This window comes from Triturus cristatus, chromosome 4_1, assembly GCF_964204655.1.
Source record: "Triturus cristatus chromosome 4_1, aTriCri1.1, whole genome shotgun sequence".
NCBI lineage: Eukaryota > Metazoa > Chordata > Amphibia > Caudata > Salamandridae > Triturus > Triturus cristatus.
Genome location: NC_140585.1, coordinates 1,100,319,364 through 1,100,334,260, shown reverse-complemented (window position 1 = coordinate 1,100,334,260; position 14,897 = coordinate 1,100,319,364). Strand labels below are relative to the sequence as shown.

The 14,897-nt window shown below is 42.1% G+C and overlaps 1 protein-coding gene across 8 annotated transcripts in view; it reads left to right on the top strand.

Moving 5' to 3' along the window:
* Positions 1–14,897, top strand: part of KIF21A (kinesin family member 21A) — a 719,281-nt gene that overhangs the window by 341,626 nt on the left and 362,758 nt on the right. The window contains exon 12 of one of the 8 annotated variants that reach the window (XM_085654101.1): positions 13,526–13,564. The exons of the other annotated variants lie outside the window; for them this stretch is intronic. Coding sequence (XP_085510227.1) covers positions 13,526–13,564 — 39 coding nt within the window. The remainder of the gene's footprint in view (positions 1–13,525; positions 13,565–14,897) is intronic. 8 annotated transcript variants of the gene reach the window in all.

Here is a 14,897-nt window from a genome sequence, read left to right as displayed (position 1 = left end):
ATTTTAACCGAAGATAGTCGGGTCTTTCTCTGTGCCCCTATTACAATAGAAGAGATTAGGGCCCAAATAAAGAGATCTAAAAACAACAAAGCCTCAGGTCTGGTTGCTCTTCCGAATGAGGTGTATAAACTTCTTTTGGATACATATTCTTTTTAATTCAGTCTATAGTTTAACTGGTGTGGTCCCTGGATCCTGGAAGGAAGCCACCATCGTCCTGATATTGAAGCCAGGAAAAGACCCCCTAAAGGCTGATTCTTATCGCCCGATCTCCCTGCTGAATGCTGATTATAAGATCTTTATGGGCATTCTAGCAGGGAGATTGGGAAAACTGGTCCCGAGTCTGATTAACACCGACCGGAAGGATTTTATGGTAGGGAGATACATCCAGGAACAGACTCGACTGTTGATTGGGAATATCGACTTGGCTGTGGTGAGAGCGGACCCTTTGGCATTGGTGGCTTTGGAAGCAGCTAAGGCCTTTGACCGGGTCTGCTGGAGGTATCTCTGGGGGTTCTCGAGGGGCTGAGCATGGGCCCAGTCTTTGTCCAGACCTTAAGGAATTGTTACCAGGGAGCCTCCACAAAGATCCTGTTGAATGGCACTCTGACTCCCAGCTTTGACATCCAGAGAGGGACCAGGCACGTGTGCCCCTTATCCCCCCTTTTATTTAACATTTACATTGAGCCCCTGGCGCAAATTATTAGGTTAGATGATTTAATCTGTCCTTTCAAATCACAAATTTATCACTGTAAAATAGCACTGTATGCCGATGATATTATTTACATCATCGACCCGGAGGCAACTATTCACGGCTTGAAAATCTGTTGGAGGAATTTGGCTAAATTTCTGGTTATTTAGCCAATTCCGCTAAAACTGAAGTGATGTGTTGGAACATCGACTACAGGGGAGGCCCCACTAGTAATGAATTTAAGTATCTGGGTATAAAAATTGTTAAAGATCTGAACAAAATTCCCCTGAGTAACCTGGAGAAAATCATAAAGCAAATTGACTACCTCTTCACCAGATGGAGGAATCTTCCCGTAACAATCTATGGGAGGGTCAACCTGGTGAAGATGAGTATTCTCCCTAAGCGTACTTATCTGTTCAATGCAGTTCCTTTAGTCTTCCCCAGTAAGAGCATTAGTAAGATCCAGGGGAAAATTGGGAGCTTTATCTGGGGGCATAAGAGCGCTAGGATGTCCTGGAAAAAGCTGAGGAGGAAGCTCTTGAAAGGTGGGTTGACCCTTCCGGATATCAGTTGGTATTTAATTGCCTTTCAATTTAAGGGTATCAGGATGTTGCTTTCAATTCCTGGCAATACATCTTGGGGTAGGCTCTCGGGTGAGATGGCTATGGTCGAGGGGGGAAGCGGAGGAGAAGGGTTTCTATATAAGTTTGGGGCCCCAAGATACTTTAAACGTGTACGTCTCAAGGTCCTTAAGACCGCTCTGGAGACATGGTATAAAGCAAGATGCAGATGGGGTATTGGATATTTCTCCGATTTTGCTCCTATATGGTATTCCCCAGGGACCCCACTCTGCCACAGAGATAGTTTGGCTATACCGATTAAGAGAGCTGGTGTGGCTAAATGGTCTGATTTGTTGCACATAGATGGGATTTTCCCATGGGAGGTTTTAAGAGCTAAGATAGGCCCTACACTCTCTAAGTTCAAGTATTTTCAACTCAAATCTTGGTATGAGGCAGAAGTGGGTGAAATATCTGGGAACTAGAGCGGCTGTTACAAAATGTTCAACCAAAAAAGAAAGAGATATCCATGTGGTATACAAGGCTCCTGGAAGCAGATGATATAGATATTCCACCCCAATCATCGGTTTGGAACCAATCACCCCTCGGCCACAATATTGAAGACTTTTTTGAGCCATCTTTTAAACTACTCTATAAACACATCAAACCAGCCAGTTTAAAAAAGAATCACCTTTTCGTCCTTAACAGACTTTACTACACCCCGCCCAAGAAAGCCAAGTTTGCTCCGCTCCCCCCCCCCCCCCCCAAAGTGTCCTAGATGTAAATTACCGAAAGCGGACAACATCCACACCTTTTTCGAATGACTGGAGTTAAGATCTTTCTGGAAGGATGTGGGTGACTTCTTATCGGACATCTTCAAAATTAACATCGAGATTAATCTTGATTTGGTGTTTTTTGGGGGTAATGACGCTACTAACGGGGTGTTGTTACAGATCCATAAGGGGCTGCTGTTATACCTTATATTGCTCGCTCGGAGGGAGATTTGTGTAAAGTGGAAAGACTATCCCACCGACCAGAGAAGGCTGGCTTAAAGCCTCGTTTAGTATGGCACGTTTAGAGCAAGAAGGGAGCAAGGTAACTTCGCCTAATATTTGGCACCCTCTGTTAAGCTGAGGCCGGGATTTATGATTGGTAATGTCTTAAGAGAGCTGGTTTCCCCCCCCTCCCGGGTCCTATGATTACACCAAGCCTACACCACATGGGGCAGATCGGGTCGACCTAGGCAAATGCAGTTAGCCGTGAGGCGCCCAGTTGCAAAGTATGACGGCTTGTTAAATCTGCAGATGTCTTTTGGTGAGATGAGGATTAAAAAAAAAACGACCAGCCCAAGTGTTCATGCAGTTGATTGGCATGATGGCTTCTTGCATTCTAATCGTTCCTTAAGCAAGACTTCAAATGCGTCCCCTACAGGAAAGCTTAGCACCTCAGTGGAACCAGGCTCAAGGTCAGTTAACAGATCTAGTGTTGGTGGACGGCCGCACCCATCGCTCTCTGCAGTGGTGCAATACACAAAACCTTTCCAAAGGGCGGCCATTTGTCGACCCGGTTCCACAGATAGTGCTAACAGCAGACGCATCGCTCACTGGTTGGGGAGCTCATCTTCAAAAACATACCATTCTGGGCATGTGGACCCTACAACAAAAACAACTCCACCTAAACCATTTAGCAATTTTTCTGGTATTGAAAGCTTTTCATCTGCATTTAGTAGTCAAAGCTGTCCTAGTTCGTACAGACACCATGACAGCAATGTACTACATACAAAAGCAGGGTGTGGAGACACTCTGCAGCTTTCACAACTAGCTCAAAGCATATGGCGATGGGCCATCCCTCAAAAGATACATCTCCTTGCGGAACACCTCCCAGGAGTCAACAACCAGATTGCAGATCTGCTCAGTCAAAGACAACAGATGCAGGAATGGGAACTACATCCTCAAGTTCTCCTCCCAGATGTGGGGCTACCCAGAAATAGATCTCTTCGCCACACACCAACGCAAAATGCCCAAGCATCACGTCGAGGTATCCTCACCCATTGTCAAAAAGCAATGCTCTATGGATGAATTGGTCAGGAAAATTTGCTTACCCTTTTCCCCCTTTCCTGCTAATCCCATTAGTGGTTCAGTAGCTCAAACAACATTCCCTGACAATGATCCTAGTTGCTCCCACATGGGCTCGACAACCATGGTTCACAACCCTGTTGGAACTATCAGTAGTTCCTCACCACAAACTACACCTCTTCCTCCAAGCTTCTCACTCAGAACCATGGAGAGATAAGAAATCCAGATCCCAGTCAACTCAACCTTGCGATCTGGCACCTTAAATCATAGTTTGGCTACCTTAATCTTCCGCCAGACTGCATCAATGTTATTAAAGAGGCTAGACGCCCTACCACAAGAGCATGCTATGCAGCAAAGTGGAAACGATTTGTAATTTACTGTACAAACAATAAAATCAATCCACTAGAATCTTCTATCCAAAACATCATTTGCTATCTGTTACACCTACAGCGTTTGTAAGTTAGCATATACATCTATACGATTACACCTTGCTGCAATAGCTGCGTACCTACAAAACATAAAACGCTGGTCTTTGTTTCAAGTGCCTGCTATCAAAGCTTTTGTGGAAGGACTCAAAAGAATCATGCCTCCTAGACTTCCACCCTCTCCAGTGTGGAATCTTAATATAGTCCTTACAAGACTCATGAGTCCACCCTTTGAGCCATTGCACAAATGTGAACTACAATTTCTCACCTGGAAGGTGGCCTTCCGTATAGCCATTACATCGCTTAGAAGAGTAGGTGAGCTCCAGGCACTAACTATAAAAGAGACATTTTTACAAATTCACCAAAATAAAGTGTTTCTTAGGCCTAACCCCACATTTTTACCTAAAGTCGTTTCTGCATTTCATCTCAACCAGTCTATTGAGTTACCTGTTTTCTTCCCTTAACCAGACTCAATGGCAGAACGTGCTCTTCACACAATGGATGTAAAAAGAGCCATACTATATTACTTTGAAAGAACTAAATCTTTTAGGAAAACTAAACAACTCTTTGTTGCTTTTTCACCACTGCATAAAGGCAATCCCATATCCAAAGCAGGTATTGCACGGTGGATAGTTAAGTGCATCCAAATATGCTACATTAAAGCTAAGCACACATAGCAATTCCCCCTAGGGTGCACTCTACACACAAACTAGGGGCTTCTATGGCATTCTTAGGGTACATACCCTTTGATGACATCTGCAAGGCTGCAACATGGTCTACACCACACACATTCACAAAGCACTATTGTGTATATGTGTTAGCGAAACAAGCTAGTGTGGGTCAGGCAGTTTTAAGAGCACTATTCCAAACCACTGCAACAGATTAAGGTTAGCCACAGCTTGAGAGATAACTGCTGTATAGTCTATGCTAAAGCATATGATCTACAGCTCATATGCCTCGAACGGAAAATGCTACTTACCCAGTATGCATCTGTTCTTGGCATATAGAGCTGTAGAGCCATATGCGCCCACCCATCTCCCCGGGTACCTTTATCTGTTGCAGTATTATCTTACTTAGATACACTATACATGGACATCCCTTTACTACTTTTACTAACTCCATCATCACCTTTACGGCAAAACAATCTGGGGATGGAGCTCACTGAAAGGAGGTGTCACCTGCCTCGTGACTGCAAAGACTTCTTCTAACAAAAACACAGTGCAAACATCCAAACCCAATACTAGATGGCGATCTATGCTAAAGCATATGGCTCTACAGCTCTATATGCCAAAAACAGATGCATACTGGGTAAGTAGCATTTTCCATCCAACATTCCAAGGCAGGGGAAACCCAACATGTAACGACCATCTCATAGTGTCAACTCCTGGCCTTACATACTGTGGCATGCTAGAAAGTGGGTTCACCAGTTTAAGTGACCATGCTTCGCTGACTCTATCCTCAGGCCCATTAGTCATAACATACAAGGGTAAACTAATGTTGCCTAACTTAGTGGCGGCCGGAAAGAATTCTGTTAGTATAAAATGGACAGGTATTAATGAAGACAAAATGTTGCAAAAGGTTAATAATACTCATAATGAAAGTTTTTCCATCGGCACTGACATCAACTCCTCCCCCGAAATGATTATGACCGCCTATGAGAGAATCACTGCGGCAATATCTAGCAATCTAAGGAAAGACAGTACAACAAAAAAGAGACAGGTTAACGGCTGCTTAAATCATGATTGCACGCGGCAAAACAAGATTTAAAAAAGGCCCTACATACAATACCTAGAGATAGTATAGAAATAAAGCAACTCAGATCTCTTTATAAGCAGGCATTAAAAAATAGGAAGAGGGAGGTGCAAGAGGAGGCATGGTCGAAATGGAACCAAGCCGCAGACAGCAGGGATTCCGCCCTTTTCTGGAAAGTGATAAACTCACCTATGTGGAAGGATGATCAAGATCCCATTATTGAAACCGTTATTGCCCAAAATGACTCTCACCTATTTTAGTGGGATTTTTAATGCACCTATTAATAATCTAGAACAGCCCCTCTCTATTGCTATGATACCCCTCCAACAAATTAGGTTGGATGAGGTAACCATAACAATAAAAAAAGATGAAACTGGGGAAGGCTCCAGGACCCAATGGGGTTCCAGCCGATGCATATAAAAATTATAGTCCGCTACCTTTTTTAACCCAGGTCTGCAATGCAGCTGCTAAAGATAGCGTCCCTAACACCTGGATAGATAGTGTTATCGTCTCAATTTTTAAAAAGGGGAGTCGAGGCGACGCAAGATGCTACTGCCCCATCTCCCTCCTAGACTCATCGGTTAAGATCATGGGGCGAATAGTTCTCGGAAGACTGGAGAACTGGTTCGACGATAATAATATCCTGACTGAAACCCAATATGGCTTTAGGGGGGGGAATGGGGATGGTAGAACAATGTATACATTTACACCTGATTATCAATAATTACACGATGGCTAAGGGAGAACATATCCATCTTTGTTTTGCAGACTTAAGCTCTGCTTTTGATTGTGTAAATCATGCCAAACTTTGGGAAAAAATGCTGGATATGGATGCTTCTGAAGATATTATTTCCTTCCTATCACAATTATACTCGAGATTGACATCCAGAGTGAGGTATGGAAGGGGAGGTGAGTGCACACATTTCAAGGTATCCTGGGGAAAAAGGCCGGGCTGTGTCATTGCACTACTCTTATTTTCATTATACATAAATGGTATCGACAAAACCCTTCAGAATCTAAATACAGATGTCCTGAAAATAGGTGTGAGACCAACCCCACTGCTTCTGTATGCACACGACGCAGTTCTAATCTCGAGAACTGCAAATGGATTACAGGAGCTAATCGAAGCTTTCGTCTCATACATGGAGCAGAGGGATCTGAAATTAAACCTTTCCAAAATATTTGTGATGATCTGCAGCCAAGGTAGGGCCAAGCGAAAGTCCCATCTCATCCGGAACTATAAGCTAACAGAAGTTAAGAATATTTATTATTTAGGTATCTAATTTTCTTTTAACAGGAATTGGGTTAACCATTTAGACCAGTCTAGACTTACATTTCTCAGAACCATAGAGGCGATCTTTAGATTCTGCAATAAGATAGGTAGTAAACCCATCCGCGATATGCTTAAAATCTATGGTAGTAAATGCCTATCCGTAGCAACCTATGGTTCTGTAGTGTGGGGCAGCACCAATCCTAATGCATTGCAAATGTGTGAAAATGATTTTCTCTATCTTATGCTGGCCGTACTAAGATAGACGTCAACTTTCCTCTTGCATAAAGAATCTGATGTTCCATATGTCACCGACTTAATCCAAGTAAGAGCGTTGTGCTCATGGCACAACATTTGGTGCAAGGAGGGCCCAAAATTTACCAGGGATATTATAAAGGACTGTCTAGCTTCGGAACACAGTAAGAAAACCCCTTGGCTAGTATACATAGACAACCTACTAAAGTATATTGATAAACATCTATCGGCAAAAATCCCTCCAGCCATTTGCAATTTAGCCAAAATGATATCAAAAAATTGTACATGGAGAAATGAAGCCAGGATACAGTTAGGAGAGAGGAAGTGAAAACAAGTGTATTGAGATATATGGCCAATATTGAGTTGACTGGTCTACCAAACTATCTGGTAAAAGTTATGAATACTCAAAACAGATTTTATCTGACAAGACTGCGTCTGGGTACAGTTCATGAACTGGTGGCTTTCCCAAAACTTAAAAAATGGCAAAAAATAGCACACAAATGCCCATGTGATGGGAAAGCAAACCAGACCACGACGCATTTTATACTGTTTTGTAGATTTTATTTCTATACAGATTGCCGTAGAAGACGCCCACTGGTAGAATTTTTGATGGGCAATGAATTTTGCATTTTATTGGTGGTTTTTTTTTTTTTTTTTTTTTAAACTTTGGAAAAGGTAAATGCTTTATTTTTTATTTTCATAAAGATTTGCATTGCAATCTTAAATTATTTTTGCTTAGGTTTTTTGATAGGTTTGCACATGTTAATTACAATGTCGGGCTGAGTAAATGCTTGGATTATTGGTGTGTAGGGAGGTTTAGGATCCGGTACCAGCCCTAAATACCCCCCATATATACCTATTTTCTCGTTCTGCATGGGAATATTTTTATTAAAATAATATTTTCTGGATTTGTATGGTTTGACCTTGGTGGATTGGTATTGGGGATTGCCTGAGATGTCCTGATTGGCAGTATGTAGGATTTTGTGGTGGTGGGGACTTTTTCGCATGCTAGATGTCACTGTTCTGTGAGGGTTCTGTGAAAATGCGATGTGTGCAGTTCTCAGAGACAGTCAGTTGACTGAACATAAAATGGTGTGTGTGTGTGCCTATGTATATTTTCAGTGAAAAAAACAGTATTAAGTGGAGTTCTATGTGAGGAAGGTAGTAAGATTTTAACCTGCTGTAAACAAACCTTAGACATTCACTGTAATAGCAATACTGTTTTTAAACAATAAAAATAGATTATCACCAGTTATAAATAACAGACATAAATATAATTTGCACCACCGTAGATTTCCGATCTCATCAGTGAAAGGTCCTAAGCAGAGCAACACAGCTATCCAAGTTCTACATGTCAGTTATGTATTCCTGGCAAATCAAATTTTGGTTTTAAGTAGTAGTGCATTTTCAGTGAATTTTTATTTTTTTGTGTAAGTTAAAATCTTACTATCTTCCTCATGTAGAACTCCACTTTCATTAGTTTTTTTTAGTTAATGTAAAGTATTACCATACATTTGTGACCACACCCCATTCACAGCGCACTGCCTTTGGTCATGTTCAGCCAGGGAGCTGGGGTGGGTGGCCTTTGGCTGTGAGGGAGCAGGGTTGGGCACATGCCTTGCGCCGACCACCCTCTGTGCTGCGCATGGCCCTGGGTCCATGGATTTGGCGCAGTGCCTCTCCACCCTGCCCCCTCTCGCTGCGAATGGTCAGTCCCTCACCGCACAGGTATTGATTAGGAACGTTAATGGTCTCGATAATAAAGTCAAGAGGGGCCTTGTGATGCAGTACATGAAGCGGTTACAGCCCAGTATAGTCATCCTTCCAGAGACCCAGCTGCAGGGGACACACTGCAGATTTTTGGGAAGGAAGTCCTACACCACTCTGGCACACGCAGGATTTACTAAAGGGGCCAGGGGAGTGATTACACTGGTGAGAAAACTCTCCCTTTTAGGGTAACTAGACCCTGGGTGGATCCCAAAGGCAGATATGTGAGAGTACAGGGCTACCTGGGACGAACCAAGATGACTCTAGTGAGTGTATAAGCCCCTCCAAGACCTCAAGCACCTATTCTGAACAAAATGACTGATATTTTTTTAGACTCTATCTCTACATTGCACTTAGTAGGTGTGGACTTCCAACAATGTCATGGCCACAGGTCTTGATCGCTCTGGGACACAGACACCACCCCCCAGGTAACTGTGTTGGCTCAGTTCCCTCATCAATGGGCCTAGTTGACCCATGGCAATGTCTACTTCCCACTGACAGAAAATAATCCTATTTCTCAGGGGCCCAAAGAGTCTAACTGAAGCTGGATTACATTTTTGCGCCACGGGGGACATTGACGAGATAAGATTATCTGGCAACAGGCCAGTCTGACCAATCACCCCTACTTGTTCAAGTGGGTCTTTTCAGGGGCAGGCGTGCAACAGAGTGAAAGTCAAATGCATGGGACCTAAAAGACCAGGAGGTAGCGCCGTACTCCGACTAGACACTGAGCTTTATTTCACTGAGAGCAAAGAGTCAGTGGCCTATTAGATTGTTCTTTGAGAAGAATTCAAGACTGTGCTTCGGGACAAGGCCCAGAACTTGATTACAAAGAAAAAGAGAAGGGAGGTTGCCGAGCTTGAGGAGCTGTAAACTCATATCCTACAGCTTGGAGGATCACCAGGAATGTAGACTGAATCCCTTGTTCTCAGACAGAGCAACTCTTCAAGTGGAGTATAGGGATTTAGCGCAAGAAGGGGCGAAAAAACTGATGATGGCCACAATACACACGCCTCTATGAAGCAGGGAACAAAGCTGGTAGACTCCTGGAATGGCTAAGCAGGCAGGAAGCTTGTTGGGTGCATAATACTCTGTCAAACAGCGGTTAATTGCTACACTGATTCCCTAAATGTTGGTGATTTCACTTGTTACTGTGAGGAGTTCTACAGGCCCAGATTGCTTCATGATTCTGATACCATAGTGCGCTATTTGGCCACGATTCCCACTCCGGTGCTGGACGAAGAAGCGCAAGAATCTCTCGAAGAAGATAAAACACTGAGTGAGATACAGGCCGCTGTAGAAAAACTGAGACCAGGGAAAACTCCAGGTGCCCAATGGCATTCCTTATGAGTTTTATAAGCGGTATGCGAGCCTACTTGGGCCCCTACCTGCTAAACTTATTCCAAGAGGCTGGGGAGTCAAGGGAACTTCCCCCGGATCTTCGGAGAGCCACTATTATAGTACTTCCCAAAGAAGGTAAACCAAGGGACAGGTGCGACTTGTATCGACCGATCTCATTGCTTAACGTCTGGCTACTGTCCTGGCTACTGGACAGTTGCATATTATTACCCCCCTGATACACCGAGATAAGTCAGAATTCATGCCCGGTAGGTCTACTCACCTTAACCTGAGAGGCATGCATAATTGGCTCACCACAGTGCAGACTTGCCCAACACCACTTCTTCCTCTCCCTAGATGCTGAAAAGCCATTTGATGTCGTCCTCTGGCCTGACACTACTGAAATTTGGCTTCGGCCCTCAATTCAGAAAGTGAGTGGTGGTGACCTACCGGAACCCTGTTGCAGCGGTTGGAGTCACTGGGAAGATGTCCGCCGAAATTCCCGATTGGCAGGGAAACCAGGCAAAGTTGTCCCCGCTTTTGTTTGCCCTCCCAGTAGAATCCTTGCATGTGTGGTGAGGTTGCCCCCGGAGTGGGGGGTTCCTGAATCTCTGCAGCTGATGAGATAAAAGAGAAAAGTTTTACGCAGACAATTTACTCGTATACATAACTGACCCAGCAAATACCATTCCGCTGCTCTTTCAGCTACTAGGGGAATACGGAACGCTCTCAGGTAAAAAGATTAATTGGGATAAGTCACTGCTCTATACTGCGCAAGGTGTACAAGAAGTACTGCCGCTATCACGAGCACTTCAGGTAGTTGATGACGGCTTTAAATATCTGGGGATATTTGTTACCTCACAAAAGGAGCTTTGCTCCAGTTGTAATGAACGAAGGGTGCTGTCAGACTTTCAGGCTGATGTCGAAAGATGGAGGGGCCTACCTCTCTCCCTGATGGGACGGGCAGCCTTATTTAAAATCATTACACTCCCTAAACTACTGTATGGGCTCCGGAATACATGCTATTCAGTTTTCAAGATGGTATTCACCAAGATTAACATGAACCTGAGGACCCTACTGTGGGATGGGGGCACCAGAGAATATTGCTTAAAACATTACAGCATACCCAATCTAATGGTGGGCTTACGCTCCTGGATATAGAGTGGTACTATTGGGTGGCCCACCTGATGAACAATCATTTTATTCATGCCCCGAAGGACCACCCGATATTTAGGCTAGAGCATGCTCTGCTAGAACACAAATCGCACCTACTATATCTGTATGGAGGGAAGGGATCCCAGGCACGACCACTTGCAACATAGGTCTCACTGACAGTCTGGGGCAAGGCCACAAAGGCATTTGTTGGGACTACAAAATCACTAGAAATAAGCCCCTTTGGAAAGGAACATGGCTGCAAGAGGTAGCGAAGCTGCGGGGATTTGGGGCATGGGATACCATGGGTATTTTCAAGGTGGGAGATATCCTCGAGAAAGGGGATATTATGTCCTTCTCCTTAGCACAAAGGCAATACCATCTACACCCAACCCATTTTTTAAAGTACGCACAGCTACGACATGACTGGCGGGTTGAGGGGCTGGAGATACCCAATATGCCCCCTCAAGCGAATATTAATGGAAGAACTGGGAAGGAGCTCAGTCTCTACCACATATAGAATGATAAGTTATAATATACCAGATACCCTGGGCCAGCTATGAGAGAGGTGGCTGCGATATGTGGGTGAACTAGAAGACATAGATTGTGAGGCGGCGTTGAGGCACCCAAGTCGCGCCTACTCCTGATACAATTCAAAATACTCCATAGGGTCTACTACCCGCGTCGCAGATTACATAACATTGGGAGAGTATCTACTCTGAATTTTTTACGATGTGTCTAAGCTATGAGGTTCTTTATGCATGCACTTTGGGAGTGTCCCCTTATATAAACCCACTGGAAAGCTATCATCCAGGAACTCTCAGACATTCGTGAGGTTTTACTCCCGCTCGAACAGTGGTATGTTTTGTTTTGGATTCCGAGCCACGTTGATGTTCCACGCTTTAAACTTTTCTTTAGCACCCTGGGCTTAGTGGTGGCCAAAAGAGATGTGGCTTAGCACTGTGGAGCGCCAGAGATACCTTTCATACATGAGTGGAGACGGGGGATGGACCTCTGTATGGCAGCAAAGAAAGTGACCTACTGTAGCCGAGGCTGTCTCTGCAAATTTTACAAAAGCTGAGGGTGGTGGAGAGCCTACTATGGGCTGGAGCCCACAGAGGGCTGCCCTGGTACAACATCTGGCCTGACTGCCTGTCAGACTCCATGAATATAAGCAATGTATGCTATGCCTAATGTGTACCATTCTCTGCCCCCTATGTAACTGTGTGGCTTAAGAAGTGCATCATACAGTTTAATCTGACATTATGTACTCTTTACAGATATATGTGGGTGATGGCGCATGCTGTACGTGACTGTATTGCCTTTCTTGGTTTGTGCATAAACATGAAAAAAAAAATATACAAAGAAAATCAAAATGTACATTTGTAAAAAAATTGTTTTATGACTAAATATGTATTTTTGGACTATACATGGCATATTTTTGTTTTGCCTTCTTTAGTAGACTTAGGATGTATCATGGTATGGTCATTTTTATTCTTCACATAGAACAGCTACTTTAAGAAAATAAAAAACAAACACATTTATTATTTACCGAAGTAAATAAAGGACATAAATAAAAAATGCTTGGTTAAAATAACGAGTGTGGTAAAGAACATTTCCATAGGAATACATATAATTGAGTGGTAAAGGCATGTGTTGTGAAAACTAGGTGATAAAGGCATTTGTATTCTTTTGGGTGTGTGGCAGTGACATAGGGATGAGTCATTCCTGTCATTCCTGATAAATGAATCAAGACTTGGAAGAAAAACCTCCAATTCATCTATCCCAAAAGTAGATGAAAGGACTATGCACAATATTTGAATCTATAAGAGAAGCAAACCACAAATATATGGTTACAGGTTAGTAATTATTTTTCACTATGACAATTCTGTTTTGTTTCTTTCTAGATGCACAGTTCCAGTTTGACCATGCCTTGCTTATTGTCTTGCCGCTAGATTTCACTGCCCTCAATTTGAAGATAATTTGAAGAGAGTTTATTTTCAGGTTGTTTAGGATTTACTGATTAGTATTACATAAACTTAAAATTGTAGTGTTTGACCCTGCCTCCAAAGTTACCTACAACTATTGTAAAATGTTTTATTTTAAACAGTCTCTTGATAGTATATTTTGTGCTGTTTTTAGTCACAAAGCTCATACATAATTTTTAACTTTTTATCGCTTCCTCGATTTGTTGGGTTTGCTGTTCATTGACTTGACTTTCCAAAACTGTACACCTGCTTTTGAAGGCTACTGCAGCTTGAAGAAAGCAATCGCGAAGAAAGAAGGTTGGAATATTTTTCAGGTTATTTTAAACTAAGCTATCAATTAACAAATAGTCACAATACAATACATAAAATAACTTGATAATACATTTGATGTACAGCATCCTAGGCAACCTGTACTTAGCTTATTCGATTTTTATAAATTAACTCTTTTATTTCTAAAGGGTACTTATTAGAGATTACATTTTATTTTGTTTTCTTTTAACAATAACTATATTTGATTTTTAGTTTATTAAATATAGTATTTGTGCATTAAGAAGTGCTGTCTGGCTCAAACACGAATTTCCTAAAGAGAAAACCTACCAGTCTGTTCTGTAACTTACCAAAGAGAAACAGACCTCATCAAATGAAAAATGTTTTAATATGTCCACTATCTCCATTCACTACAGGGATATCAAAAAGTTTATTTTGATGAGAGGGCTGATCATTTTTAGAAATGACAGTAAAATGAATATTGAGAAAATGTTTTGTTGATTATTACATTTCTAGACTCTCCGTTGATGTAAATTTTCAACTATTGGCAACCACATATTCATAAAGACTATTGAAGTGATGCAAAACATAAGCTATGAGAATATTCTTATAAAAAGTGAAGGGTATTTTCTTTCAAGTAACTAAGTAACTATGCATGAACCTTTTGAATCATAGCTTTTGGAATGCCGTGCTTGAGCTGAAACAGAGTTGCATTTTTTTCAAAGTTCATACAATACAGCCTTCAGTAATATTATACTTTGCATTTTATGCTAAAAGCAATGAATCTTATTGTAATTTGCAGTAACCACTCCTGAAATGGATCATGAACAAAGGGATTCAAAACTTGCACGTCCTGTAGTTTAAATGTGCCAATTTCTTTCTATATAAGAATAATTTGTCGCTGCTATTGTGTAAAAAGGTATTTTGATTGTCACTGATCTATATATAATATTGTTACATGATCAGTATAATACATTGCCAGTCTTCACAAATGTATTTTGAAATGTTTATATGGTTTACAAATGATTATGAAGGGTTTTAGTATGGAGAAATTAATGTTTTGTAAGCTACATTTTTGCAGATTCCCAATTTATGGTAAGATCTCTAGGCCCCATCTGTTTTGGAAGATTGTTTTCGTATCTAGGACCATTATGGTTGTGGAGTGGACATGTGGGAGCTATTGTGAGCGAGAGGGAGAGAAAGAGAAAGTTATTTAGATGCTAGTCTGAACTAGACGATTTTAGTATGTGGATGCTCTTTCTAATTGATGGATAAAGTATTTCGGGAAAGTGCAGTGGACAAATGACACTGTAGATTCTTGGGTCTATTTCACTTTTCCCACTTTCCTACAGGGCAAAACATA